The sequence below is a fragment of the Hemitrygon akajei genome, chromosome 1 (genome assembly GCF_048418815.1).
Source record: "Hemitrygon akajei chromosome 1, sHemAka1.3, whole genome shotgun sequence".
NCBI classification, from domain to species: domain Eukaryota; kingdom Metazoa; phylum Chordata; class Chondrichthyes; order Myliobatiformes; family Dasyatidae; genus Hemitrygon; species Hemitrygon akajei.
In genome coordinates, this window is record NC_133124.1 from 136,983,803 (window position 1) to 136,998,212 (window position 14,410).

The 14,410-nt window shown below is 37.6% G+C and overlaps 1 protein-coding gene across 25 annotated transcripts in view; it reads right to left on the reverse strand.

The window, feature by feature from the left end:
* lrrfip2 (leucine rich repeat (in FLII) interacting protein 2) overlaps window positions 1–14,410 on the reverse strand; it is a 121,644-nt gene that overhangs the window by 25,211 nt on the left and 82,023 nt on the right. For 18 of the 25 annotated variants that reach the window (XM_073052356.1, XM_073052347.1, XM_073052337.1 and 15 more), the window contains 3 exons: window positions 13,950–14,042; window positions 1,316–1,448; window positions 923–972 (listed from right to left, as the gene is read on the reverse strand). In XM_073052356.1, coding sequence (XP_072908457.1) covers window positions 923–972; window positions 1,316–1,448; window positions 13,950–14,042 — 276 coding nt within the window. The remainder of the gene's footprint in view (window positions 1–922; window positions 973–1,315; window positions 1,449–13,949; window positions 14,043–14,410) is intronic. The other 7 variants (XM_073052374.1, XM_073052366.1, XM_073052390.1 and 4 more) reach the window with 1 other exon arrangement.

The following is a 14,410-nucleotide window of genomic DNA, read 5'->3' on the forward strand; positions in this document are numbered from 1 at the left end:
CCATGAACACTACTACCTCACTTTTAAAAATCTATATTATTTCTGTTTTTGCACGATTTTGATCTATTCAATATACATATACTGCAATTGATTGATTGATTGATTCTTCTATATTATGTATTGCATTGAACTGCTGCTGCTAAGTTAGCAAGTTTCACGATACATGCCAGTGATAATAAACCTGATTCTGAGATCAGCTACGACCTTAATGAAAAGCAGATGAAATATAAGCAGACCAAATTATCTACTCCTGCTTCTTTTTCTTATATCTCATTACAACAGCCAGCAATCAATGAATTTGAGGTAGAGAGGTTCCAAAAGATAATAAACAGATTGTTGAACAAGTAGTCAGACAACTGATGCTGAACTTCTTGAATGGATACCTGATATTTTGTTATTCTCACCTGCTGCTGAAAATTACTCCATCCATTTTCTTGCATTGCTCCACAAACATCAGCAGGAGCGCATTTTTAAGCAGTATATTTATTTACTGTGTTTTTAAAGGCTGCATTGATGATAACATTTCTGAATAATTGACTTTATGCGAAATGCTTTACTATGTTTCAGGTTTTGTACAAATAATAAATACTTTTTGGTCTCTTTTATGCTGGGAATAAAATATTTTCTTATTTCAAGCGGCAAACAACTACATAAAACAAGATCAAGTCAGAAGGAGAAAATTTAGGTATAAAACTTCTGTACTTAGAACAAACACAGACAGTCATTTCTTCACTTGGGTCTGCGCTTTTGAAAGACATTGATAATTGGTTCCCAATAGGAACTGATTGTGCTTTTATGAAGACATAATGCTGAAAGTCCTATATTCCATCCATTACCTACCTCCTACAGCATTTGATTTAATATTACTATTTCTCAAATACATTTTTGCTTTCTCGCCAACATTCCAAAGGTATATAATTACCTGTGCAAGTAATTCTTCCTTTTCATCAGCCAGTTTCTTTAGCCGCACATCTAAGATGAAGAAATGGATATTGCATGATGTTTACAAGTTTTAAATTTAAAGGAACAAGACTTGCATTACTTAATTCAGAAATTGAACAAATTCATTTTAACTAAAGATAGCAGCTGGCTGATTTAGGGCAGAAGTGCATCAGTGAAATATAACAACATAAATTCTATATATTTAATATTTTCTACAACAGTAATGATTTGTGTATTCCTGGTATAGAGTCTTAAAAATTTATTGCAATATCTCAACCAAAAAGTACCAGTATAAAGCACAATCTAACAGATAAAGTAAAAGGTTTACAGTTTGCCAATGCAGCAAATTGTCATGCCAACTATCCAGCATTACCTAGTGGACCATCGCCAGCACTTTCAAGTACTTGTGCCGCCTCTTGAGACACAACTGTAATTGCACCAACAATAGGTTCATGGTTTACATCACCATTTGGTGTACTTTCTGGAATAATCACCAAACCATGTTTCTGTAAGATAAAATTATTAAACATCATTTGCAGTTAGTCCACTATTTTCTATTTTCTGTGATCAAATCAATTGGTTATCATCATGAAACTATTCTTTAATGAGAAAACAAATGTAATGGGAGTAAATTTTGCAAAAGTTGCTAATTTTCTTCTGTCTTATGGAACTGTTTTCAAAATCATATACATTCAAATACTTTTCGGCCCAAAACATCAACTGTACTCTTTTCCATAGATGCTGCCTGGCCTGCTGCGTTCCTCCAGCATTTTGTGTGTGTAATTTGGATCTCCAGCATCTGCAAATCCGCTTGTTTGTGAATGGCAGATGCCATTTTACTGCCTCTTCACTCAACCCTGGAACAGCTGGACATGAAAATATATACATCAGGGTGCTCTTCTTTGGCTGCTCTCGGCATTCAATACTATAACATCTCCTCCATAATCACCAGCAGCACAGGTGCACCACAAGGCTGTATGTTTAGTCCCTTCTCCACTTGCTTTATACTTGTGACAACCAAGTTAAGCACAGCTCCAATGCCATATTTAAGTTTGCTGACAACACCACTGTGATGATGATTCAGCATACAGGAGGCAGATTGAAAATGTGGCTGAGTGGTGTCACAACAACAACCACTTACTCAATGTCAGCAAGACCAAGAAGCTGATCACTGACTAGAAGAGGAGGAAACTAGAGGTCCATGAGCCAGTCCTCATTGGGATATCAAAGGAAAGGAGGGTTCAGTAACTTTGAATTCCTCTGTTATTATTTCAGAGTACTGGTCTCAGTTCCAGCACGGAAGTGCCATTACAAAGAAGGCGCAGCAGTGCCTCAACTTTCTTAGAAGTTAATGTAGATTTGGCATGTCACCTATATCTTTGACAAACTTCTATGGATATGCAGTGGAGAGTATACTGACTAGTTGCAACACAGCCTGGCATGGAAACACCAACGCCCTTGAATGGAAAAGCCGACATAAAGTAATAGATAGAGCCCAGTCATTGTGCGTAACCAACTCCCCACCACTGAGCACATCTATATGGAGTGCTCTCAGAGTAAAGCAGCATCATCATCAAGGACCGCCACCATCCAGGACATACTCGCTTCTCACTGCTGCCATCAGGAAAGGAGATACAGAAGCCTCAGGACCCACATCACCAGATTCAGGAACAGTTACTTCCCCTCAACCATCAGGCTCTTAAACCAGAGGGAATACCATGACTCGACTTTGCTCACCCCAAAAGTGAACCGTTTCCACAACCTATGGACTCACTTTCAAGGACTCTTCATCTCATGTTCTTGATATTTTTGCTTATTTGTTTATTATTAATATTTCTTCTTTTTGTATTTGCAGTTTGTTGCTTGCCTGTTTTGTTGCGTGCAGTCTTTCATAATGTGTTTCTTTGTATTCACTGTGAATGCCTGCAAGTAAATGAATCTCAGGGTTGTATGTGGTGACATATAGGCACCTTGATAATAAATTTACTTTGAACTTTCAGATGGTTGACACCTTCAAGTTTTGAGGTGCAAGTATCATCAATAGTTTGAGTTACACACACAAAATGCTGGAGGAACTCAGTGGGTCGGGCAGCATCTACAGAAGGAAATAAACAGTCGACACTTCAGAAGATTAAAACCCAGGACTTCCAAGGTTTGTAAATCTCTAGATTACCCTTAATGACACAAGCCAGAGAGGATAACAATAGGAATATTGGGCAGATGAATGAGGACTGTAGTGCTGATGCAGTTGGGAGGAAGGGATTCAGGTTCTCAGAGTATTGGGATCTTTTCATGGGCAGAGGTGACCTGTTAAAGAGAGACCTTAATTTGAAAGGGACCAATATCCTTGTAACACATACAAAATGCTGGGGAGCTCAGCAGGTCAGGCAGCATCTATGGAAATGAATAAATAGTCAATGTTTCAGGACCAAAAGCAGTAATCTGGCAGAAGCAAATATAGAAGTTCAAAGCAAGCAAGTTTAGTAAGCAGGACAGGGAGCAAGAAGGGTTCAGAGACTAAACTGCATTTATTTTAATGCAAGAAGCCTTCTAAACAAGGCAAATAAACTCCAGATAGGTACATAAGGATTGGGTGTCAAATACAACCAAAACATGGTTGATTGGCAAGAGAAGAAAGGAGGGGGGGTGTTTTTTGATTAGGGACATCACAGTAGTATTTAGAGAGACTATTTCTGGTGGATCATCCAGTGAGACTATGGGTAGAACTCAGAAGTAATTAGGGAGCGATCACCTTGATGGGATTGTATTATAGGCCTTAGAACAGTCAGTGAGAGTTAGAGGAGCAAATCTACAATCAGTAGGAAATAAAGGAACAAGGTGTCAAGATAAACACAGATAAGATCTTTCAATTTTAGTCTTTATGGTTGGATGATGTTACAGCAGCGATATGCTCATCCTACAAGATGTGGGAGATCAAGGAGAGTTCCAGTGTCCCTGAGAACTACACCTGTGGGAAACTGTCCAGTTGCAACTCCAAGATGTCTGTGTTAAGGGATGAAGGTGGAGTGGATCATCCAGAATGCTAAGAGTTTCACAGATGGTCACACCCAAGGTGTGAAGGTAGTTCGGTGACCGGGAGGAAAGGTACAGGTGAATCAATAAATAGTGCAGGATTCCCCTGTGGCCTTTCCCCCGAAAACAAGTATACCAATTTAGATACTGTTGGGAGGCTGACCACTCAGGAGACAAGAGCAGCAGCAGCAGAAGCAGCCAGATCTTTGCACTAGGACTGCCTCTCAGAGCAGGGAGAAAGCTGACAGGACTAAAGTGATAGAAAGGAAGCTGACAGGAGATTTTGTGGTTGCAAAAGGGACTGATGTTTTGTCTCCCTGGTGCTAGGTCAAGGATGTCTCTGAGCAATTGCGCAGCGAAAAAGGTTAAAAAAAAGCATGGTTTCAAGGGTAGCAATCTCTGGATTACTCCCACTGCCACGTGCAACAGAGGGTAAAAATAGGAAGATATAGCTGAGGAATGCTTGGCTGAGGAGCTGGTGCAGAGGGCAGGGATTGTTAGAGAGTATTCTGGAATTAAGTGAATAAAGCAGATATTCGTTCAAACAAGAACCAGGCTTCAGTTCTTATTGTAAATGTCAATAAGTTCAGGAAGCTTGCAATTAGCCTTAAGTTATTTTTATAAAATACAAGCTGTAAATTGAAGTTACAAGCACAGACTACTCCACAGACTACAAGACTGCATATGCATCAATCATACATTAAATGGGGCTGTGTTAATTGCCCTGCATCAACTACGGCTTAAAGGAATTTGCACCATTCTGTAAATTCAGGGAGGTGTCCTAGCTGAGGTATTTGGAACATTCAGAGGTGTCTTCACTGGAGATATTCAATTCAAAGAAAGCATTTTCAACCCAAAATATTGAAATAAACCTTAAGACATAGGTGCAGAAATAGATCATTCGGCCTAGCGAGAATACTCCACCATTTCATCAACTTCCCTCTCAACCCCACTCTCCTGCCTTCCCCCTGTAACCTTTCATGCCCCAACGAATCAAGAAACTACCAACCTCTGCCTTAAATACACCCAAATGAGCTGCCTGTGGCAATGATTTCACAGATTCTCCACCCTCTAACCAGGATGGGGGAATAAAACTTACAACAGGAGGTAGGAAAGGCATGGCAAAAGTGCAATATTATGATATTCATGGGGATTTCAATATGCATGTAGATTGAGAAAATCAAATTGGTGCTGAATCCCAAGACAGGGAACTCAAAATGCTTTTTAGAGCAGTTTGTGGTTAGGGGAAAGGTAATTCTGGACTGGGTGTTGTATAAGAAGGGATCTTAAGATAAAGGAATCTCAGGAGGTCATTATCATAATATAATAGAATTCAGCTTGAGAGGGAGAAGATAAAAGTCAGCTAAATCAGTATTACAGTGGAATAAAAAAAATTACAGGGACATGAGGGAGCAGCTGGCCAAAGCTGATTGGAAGGGAAATCAACAGGAGTGTTGACAGAACAGCAGAGGCTAGAGCTTCTGGGAGCAATTTGGAAGCCGCAGGATAGATACAACCCAAAGATGAAGGGAGGATGATACAACCATGGCAGACAAAGGAAGTCAAAAAGCATAAAAGCAAAAGACAGAGCATGTAATAGAAAAAATAATAATGGGTAAGAATAATAAGAGGAATGGGTAGTTTTTAAAAAGCTACAGAAGGCAACTACAAAGAGAAAAGATGAAAATATGAAGGTAAGCTAGTCAATAATATCAAAGAGGATACAAAAAGTGTTTTTGGATATACAAAAAGTAAAAGAGAGGCAAGAGTGGATATTGGACCACTGGAAAATGACAATGGAGAGGAAGTAATAGGGGACAAAGAAATAGTGGATGAACTTAATAAGTATTTGCATCAGTCTTCACTGTAGTAGTCTACACTAGCAGTATGTCAGAAATTCAGGAGTGTCAGGGGGCACAACTGAGTGCAGTTGCTATTACTAAGAAGAAGGTGCTTGTGAAGTTGAACGGTCTGAAGGTAAATAAGTCACCTGGACCAGATAGACTACATCCCTATGTTCAGAAAGAAGTAGCTGAAGATACTGTGGAAGCATTAGTAATGATCTTTCAAGAATCACTAGATTCTGGAATGTTTCCAGAGGACTGGAAAATTGAAAATGTCACTCTATGCTTCAGGAAGGGAGAAGACAGAAAAATTTATAGGCCAGTTAGCCTGACTTCAGTGGCTGGGAAGATATTGGAGTTCATTATTAAGGATGAGGCATATAATAAAACAAGCTGAAATCAGCAAGATTTCCTTAAGGAGAATTTTTGCCTGACAAATCTGTTAGAATTACTTGAGGAACTAACAAGCCAGATAGGTAAAGGAGAGTCAGTGGATATTGTTTACTTGGATTTTCATAAGGCCTTTGACAAAGTGCCGCACATGAGGCTGCTTTTTTTAAAACTTTTTTTATTGTTTTCAAATAGTTACAGAATAATGTGTATGAAAAAAAAGTATTACCCAGCCCCCCTCCCCTTAACCCCTCCCCCCTAACATCCCTATTAAAAAAATAAGAAAGAAAAAAAAAGGGAATGCCTGGATATTGGAAGATCCCCACATGCTCCACGGAGTTCTCATTTTTTTAATATATGTTAAAATTCTTTTTCTTTTTACTGGCCCATTAAGCCCATTAACATTAAAACTTTAAAAATTTAGTAGATTAGTCATTATTTTTTTATTATATTACTCCAATCTATAATAATACCTAATCTTTCAACTTTCGTGGTATCCTGGGAAATCTTTATAAAAATCTCCATGTTGCTATGTGTGTCCCCACCAATTATCCAGACAAAAAGATAGAAGAAAATTAAAATATAAAGAAAAAAAAACAAAATACCCCCCTACTAATGTTGTGGAAAAAAAACACAACATTACCCCCCTCTGCTGTACGGGTCATGGCAACCGCCATGATTACACACGTGAATCCCGCAGTAACCGATCCAAAGCTCCCCAGCCCCCCCGCAACATAAAAAAGTATATGCATAAGAAGAGAAAAAAAAAATACTATTCTCATTTAGTATTCCTAAAATTTTGCTTTTCTCTTCTATAATATCCATAAATGTCCATCACTTCTGTTCCTTGGGTCTATCTTCATCTTTAATCCATTACGTTTGGAAGCCTCTATGTGTAATTAGCGAATAGATGGAAGTTCTTGTACAAACTCCTCCGCTTTTCGATAATCGGAAAAAAAAATTTTTCCCTCCTCCAAAAAAATTATCAGTGTTGCTGGATGACGCATTGTAAATGTATAACCCTTTTCCCATAAGGCTTTTTTCACTGGGTTAAATTCCTTCTTTCTCTTCAACAGGTTGTAACTTATATCAGGATAAAAAAGAACTGGTTTCCCTGCTATCATCAGTGGCCCGTTTCTATTTTTGGCACTTTGGGCAGCGGCCTTCAGGATCTTTTCTTTGTCTTGGTATCGTAAGCATTTTATCAAAATTGATCGTGGGTTTTGATCAGCTCGAGGTCTTGACCTTAAAGATCTATGCGCCCTTTCAATCTCGATAGGAGTTTCTCTTTCCATTTCCAATTTTTTAGGGATGCATTTTTGAAAAAAATTTATTGGATCTTCTCCTTCTATATCTTCTTTAAGTCCAACAATTTTAATATTATTTCGTCTACTGAGATTTTCAAGCTTATCAATTTTTTCCATAAATTGTTTTCTTTCTGATGTCCAAGCAGTATTTTCATTTTCCATTTTGTCCATTCTTTCAACCATGTCTTCCGTTGTAGTTTCCAAGTCCGTAATTCTTTTTTCCATTTTTTCCTGTCTCTTTGTCATTTTGTCAAGCATAATCTCCATATTGGTCATTTTTTTTTCGAGTATTTTTTGATTATTTTTAATTACTTTTAATGTGTCTAATTTACACATTATTTGCCTCAAAGTCTTTTCTATATTTCTAGAAGGACTTTTAACTCCTTCTTCATCTGATCCTTCCGAAAGATTTGACTCTTCCTCCGATTCGCTATCACTTTCAGTTGCAGTGGTAGCTGGGCTTTGTAGTTCTTGTTGCTCCCGTTTGCGCATGCTCCATCCTTCGCGTTTGCGCAGTTCACGATGATCTTTTCCTTTGGAAATGACCAATGTTGCCACAGTCTCCTGTTCCGTATCGCCGGTGGTATAATGTACCCGAGACTGCGGTTCCTCGGTAGACGTGAGCCTTGCTCTTGTTCCAACTTGCGTAGTCTTCCCGGTATTAGTTTTCTTCATCTTCCTTCCTTGAGGCATAGCTTGACACAGTCCAGAGTAGTTTATAAGTAACTTTTAGAAAGTATTGACTAACTTTTCTTCATTTAAACATTAATTTATTAACTTTTTATGGGAGAGCTGGGTCCCCGCGTCTTGATCCTACGTCATCACATGATGTCCCCCCACATGAGGCTGCTTAACAAGTTAAGAACCCATGGTTCTACAGGAAATGTTCTAGCATTGACAGAGGACTGGCTGACTAGCAAGAGGCAAAGAGTGGGAATAACGGTGGCCTTTTCTGGTTGAGTGCTGGTGAATAGTGTTGTTCTGCTGGGGTTGGTTTTGGGACCACTTCTTTTCACATTACATGTCAATGATTTGGATGACAGAATTGATAGTTTTGCGACCATACTTTCCTTTGATACAAATACAGTTAGAGGGGCAGGTAGTGTTGTGGAAGGACGTAGACAGATTAGGAGAATGTGCAAAGAAGTGGCAAGTGTAATATAGTGTTGGGAAGTCTTTGGCCATGCACTTTGGAAAAAGGAATAAAAGCATGGACTGTTTTCTAAACTGGAAGAAAAATCAGATGTGCAAAGGGAGTTGGGATTCTTTGTTCAGGAGTCCCTAAAGGTTATCTTGCAGGTTGAATCGGTGAAACATGAAGCTAGAAAAGGCTACAAGACCATTTCTTGGGAAAAATAAATTCAAAATTGCATCAAGACATTTTACAGGAGAATGTTGTCTGGGTGGTGGGCCATCACCTGAAGTTTACTAGAAGTTGGATGATGCAATGATACAAAACACAAGAGTAAACCAACAACAGAACAGTTTAAAATGAAGAAAACTTGTGCTTTAGAATGGCCGAGTCAGAGTCCAGACTCTAACCCGATTGAGATGCTCTGGCATGTCGAGGGCTGTTCATGCAAGGTATCCCAGAAATACTGATGAAGTGAAACAGTTTTGTATGGGGAATGGTTTAAAATTCCTCCTTGCCATTGTGCAAGTCTGATCGGCAACTACAGGAAACGGTTGGTAGAGGTTATTGTTGCTAAAGGGGGTTCTACCAATTATAAAATACAAGGGTTCACATACGCTTTCCAGCCTGGACTGTGAATGAATAAACAATGTGCTCAATAAAGACACGAAAGTACAATTGTTTGTGTTATTAGTTTAGGCAGATTATGTTTGTCTATTATTATGACAGACGAAAATCAGAATACATTTTATGAGTAATTACTGCAGAAAACTAGGTAATTACAAAGGGTTCACAAACATTTTCTTGCAACTGTATATAAAATTTAGGTTAGGCTCCACTTGGAGTATTGTGTGCAGTTCTGGTCGCCCTATTACAAGAAGGATGTGGAGGCTTTGAAAAGGCTGAAGAGGTTTACCAAAAATGCTGCTGATTAGGGTACAACAGCTATAAGGAGAGGTTGGACAAACTTGGATTGTTTTCTCAGTAGTGGCAGAGATTGAAAGAAGGTGTGATAGAAGTTTATAAAATTATGAGAGGGATAAATAAGATTGACAGTCAGAATCTTTTTCCAGGGTAGAAATGGGAGAAGACATGCAGTTAAGGTGAAAGGCAAAGTATTTAAAGATGTGTGGGACAAGTTCTTTTATTTTACTTAGAGTGCTAAGTACCTGGAACAGGTTGCCGGGGCAGTGCTAGATAGAGAAAGTATAGGGGCATTTGAGTGGCTTTTGGACAGGCACATGAATATGCAGGAATGGAGGCATAGGGACCAGTGCAGACATAAGGAATTTAGTTTAATTTGGCATTGTGTTTGCACAGTCATCATGAGCTGAAAGGCCTGTTCCTGTGCTATACTGTTCTATGTTCTAAAATTTGCTGAGACCATCTGTTCCAGTCTTTCACACTTTGAGTAAAATTTATCTTTAAAGCTTCCTACATTTCAATACTATCCAAAACCCAGATGGATCTAATCTACAGAATTGATAGTGAGTTTACACAGTAAAATTCATTGTCCAATGTGAGAAAATATTTACAATTAAATAAGATTTGTACCTCAAGAGGAGATCACAAATAGAAAGTTACTTTACGATAATTATGTAATTTTATATCAAAGTCAAGGGCTATTTTTAGGTGAAAATATATGTGGTCAGCATTCTGGAGATGAGTCCCAGGCAACAGGATTTACCAAATTTAATGTCACTGCTAATATCATCATTGCTTGGCATATTTGAATTTAACAGTTCAGCTTGACAGGATATACTTGCATAGATTTTAATAACAATGGGATTATTTGATTCATTGCCTTTTAAAAGATATATTACAATAGCTAAATAGCACAGATTCTTAGATCACTGACTGGAAATTCTAAACCACAGCAATATTCAAATGGACTGAGTTTGTCACTAATAATGAATTAGGCTGTCCTCAAATATGATGCCAATTTCCTACTCCTACATGGCCTTTAACCTGGCTCCAGCTACAAGGCATCTGTGGCATCCTAAAACAAGTGTTTTCACAGCTACTGTAGCAACCAGTAAGACCAATAAATTCTCACAGGCAGCAAACAAGAATGTAAAATATAGATAACAATTATTTTTAATCATTTCAAAGAAAATGAAATGAAGATTTCAAATATCAAATGTTAAAAAAGATTAGTTTTAAAATATATGGCATTTTTCATCACTTTGTCACCAATGTAAATAATCAGCTTTGCAGCACGAAAGATTTTTCAGCTCAGCAAGAAGTTAAACACTAATTTATAGACAATTCATTATTTAACACTTTTAGGGTCAAAAATTTAAAGAAATTCACATAAAATCACCGATCCTCATTTGAGCATTACTGGAAAGATTCAGTCTAGAGGAACAGGTCACCACAATGACATAACTTTCAAATATTACTTGCAAACTACATGTGTGACCACCAGAAGCTGCAGTCCACTTAAAGATAAAAACCTACAGCTCTTGCATTGAAATCTCTGTAGCTTTTAACAGAAAATTTAATTTCTGATTTCATAACAATGTCAGTTTTGGCACAAACAACAGATTACCTGCGGTGGTCATTGACATACAACAAAGCCCCATACTTACCTAGTGTAGATCTCCAAAGTCAACATACACAACCTCAGAGGGGAAGGCCCTGTATAGAGTCAACAACTTCCAGGGATGAATTTATTATTTATTTATGTGTTTAGAGACACAGTGGAACAGGCCCTTCTGGATCAACAAGCTGTTCCGCCCAGCAAACCACCTATTTAACATTAACCTAATCACAGGACAATTTACAATGGCTAATTAATCTTTGGACTGTGGAAGGAAACCAGAGCAGTCACGGGTAGAACGAATAAACTCTTTACAGACGGCACTGGAATTGCACTCCAAACTCTTGATACCCCGAGTGGTAATAGTGTTGTACTAACTGGTATATTACCATAGTGCCCATAATCATGGGGGTATGGCTTGCACAATCCATACCCATGAAAATATAGGTAACAGCTTCAGCAATCCATTCTAACATGCTCTTTGGCTTGGCTGCTGTCAAGGGAAAATGCTCTTTAATCTTTCTAATGCTCAGATAGCTAAAGTTTTGCAAAAATATTCAAAGCATTAGTTTCAGAAATGAATAAAAACCATTAAAGACCTAAATCAAATTTTTTTGAATTTTCAATTAAAAATCACTAAATAAACTCGTTTTGGTGCTTTGTAACCATTTTTCTCCCTTCAAATGCAAATACTGCTCTTCTGCCAGTACTGCATTCAATTCTGGTCACCCATTATAGGAAGAATGTGGAGGCTTTGGAGAGGGTTTAGAAGAGGTGAATCAGGGTATTGCCTGAATTAGAGGCCAGGAGAGGTTAGTCAAACTAGCGTTGCTTTCTCTGGAGCAGCAGGAGGTTGAGGGAAGACCTGATAGGAGTTCATAATATTATGAGAGGCATTGATCGATTTTTCCTGGGTTGAAATTTTAATACTAGAGGGTGTGCATTTAAGGTGAGAGGGGAGTTCAAAAGCGAGGTGTGGGGTAAGTTTTTATTCCTTCACCACCCCCCACACATCTCTTTTGATGGTTGCTTAGAATGCGTTGCCTTAGGTGGTGGTGGAGGCAGATATGGACAGAGGGTTTTAAGAGGCTCCTTTAGATAGGCACTTGAATATGTAGAGAATGGAGATATATGAGCCACACGTGGCAGAAGAGATCAGTGTAATTAGCAATCATTGGTTTAATTAGTTCAGCATAGCACTGTGGGACAAATAGCCTGTTGCTGTACTGTACTGTTCTATGTTCCATAAACTGATACGGCACAAGTATTGCAGAACTGCAGGAACATATTCCATCACTGGACTCCACGAGGAATCATTTGCAGAGCTTTTCTACACAAAAACCAGGCAACACGACATTAGACAATGAAAAGTAGAGCCATAGGGGTCAGCTTTAAGCTAACTCTGAAATGGAAGCTACAGTGAAGGTGTGCCGGATTATAGTGAAAATTGTCATTTTGCTTTAAAAAGATAAACTTTGTTTAAACTTTCCTATGCTTGCTTGAATTTTAATATAATCACCAATATAAATGTAATAGTTCAGTGAATTTTCCAGTAATTGTTGTATCGGAGATTCTATATTTTTCTAGAATCTTTGTAGTTTTTCTCTAGCAGGAGTCATGCCACTTGAATCTGGCTATTTCAGAGTTTAATTGTTATCACTGAATTTTGTTTATCTTTATAGTCTGAGCTAATTTTTGCATAAGGTCATGACTTATTTGTTCTTTGTCTCTTTTGCTTTGTTCCTTCTTCATTCCTGTAACATTTAATAAATGGTCATAATTAATAAGTTTTCTGCCTCATTCCTGACTTCTGAAGAACCTCAGTATCACAATTCCCAAAGTCTGTCACTTGAGACATAGCTGTCAGAACACAATGGTTAAATGCACAACAAGGAATCAAACCAGGGAACAGGAATAATAGGATCGCTGAGGGCCAGAAAGCTCAATGAGTCAAAAAAACCTTCTTTCATGGTTACACAGGACCAAAATAAATTTTAGTGCTCAATAAACTAAAATAATTAAATCTTCAACAATGTTCATTTTTGAAACCCCATAAAAATATGAGATTACAAAGATAGAGGAGAGCAGTAAGCAATTTTAAAAATGGCATTATGAAATCGGGAGACTTTGTGGGTCAAGTACAAAGGACCTAATATAGAAAATTATGGAGGAAATATTAAAGTTTTGCCATCATTAAACCTATAAATTACAGGCTAATCTCCTTGGAAACTGGGAGTTAAATCATGAAAAATGCTCAGTTGCCTGTTGCTAAAAGAAGATACTGTTTCACATGAGGAACAAAAATTTTTTTTAAAACATGTTAAGTGAAGTACCATGCAAAAGAGATGAACCTTCAAACTCCACTTTCTATAGAAGGACCTAACAAACACTAAAAAGCACACGCTGAACAGTTGATTTAAAAAATAGTGAATATCAATCACGCTGGAACAATCAAAAAGATTAAGCTTTCTCATTCAAGGTAAACAATTCTTGCTCTCTTGGAATTAACAGAAAAGGAATTTTCTATTACTTTAAATTGCTTTCCTTAAAAACACAGTTATATGTTAAGAATGACTGATATTGTGTCATTAAGGAAATTGCTCTCCGAAGTGAAATTTTGACTACAAATAGTAATGGTGCTTATCAAACCTTTTAACATTATGCTATTTAATGTTCAGTTGCCAATTTCAACTGAAAATAAATGTTCAGCACAAACCAAAATAAATCAATCTTTGGCCTCAACCATGTACATTTCCTACCTTTGTTCTTTCCCTCAGATCAGTCAATTCATCTCTGAGTTCATCACGCTCATTCCTAATGCAGTCAAAGTAGTCTTTCTGCCTCTCTAGAGCCTGATCACAGGATAGCAAGCAGAATAAGGAAAACAGCAGAAAGATGAAGGAAATGTGAATTACAACATATAAACAAAACAGATGAAATGGTAAGGAGCAAAAAAATGAATGGGATCAAGTTCAGAAGTATCAAAATTCTCATCCTCAACTAAAATTTTGTGATATTTATCATTCCTCTTCATCTTGCACAACTATCAGCATCTGTAGCATGCTTTCAGATGTTTAAAATTACTAAACCTACATCAACCAATAAAACAAATTACAGAAAATTTATATTAAAACTACTTGTAACAAGTATGATTTTATTTTATTTAACTTGTTAACAACTATAGCATGCTTCATCATAGTGACTGGTCAGAGAAACCCTT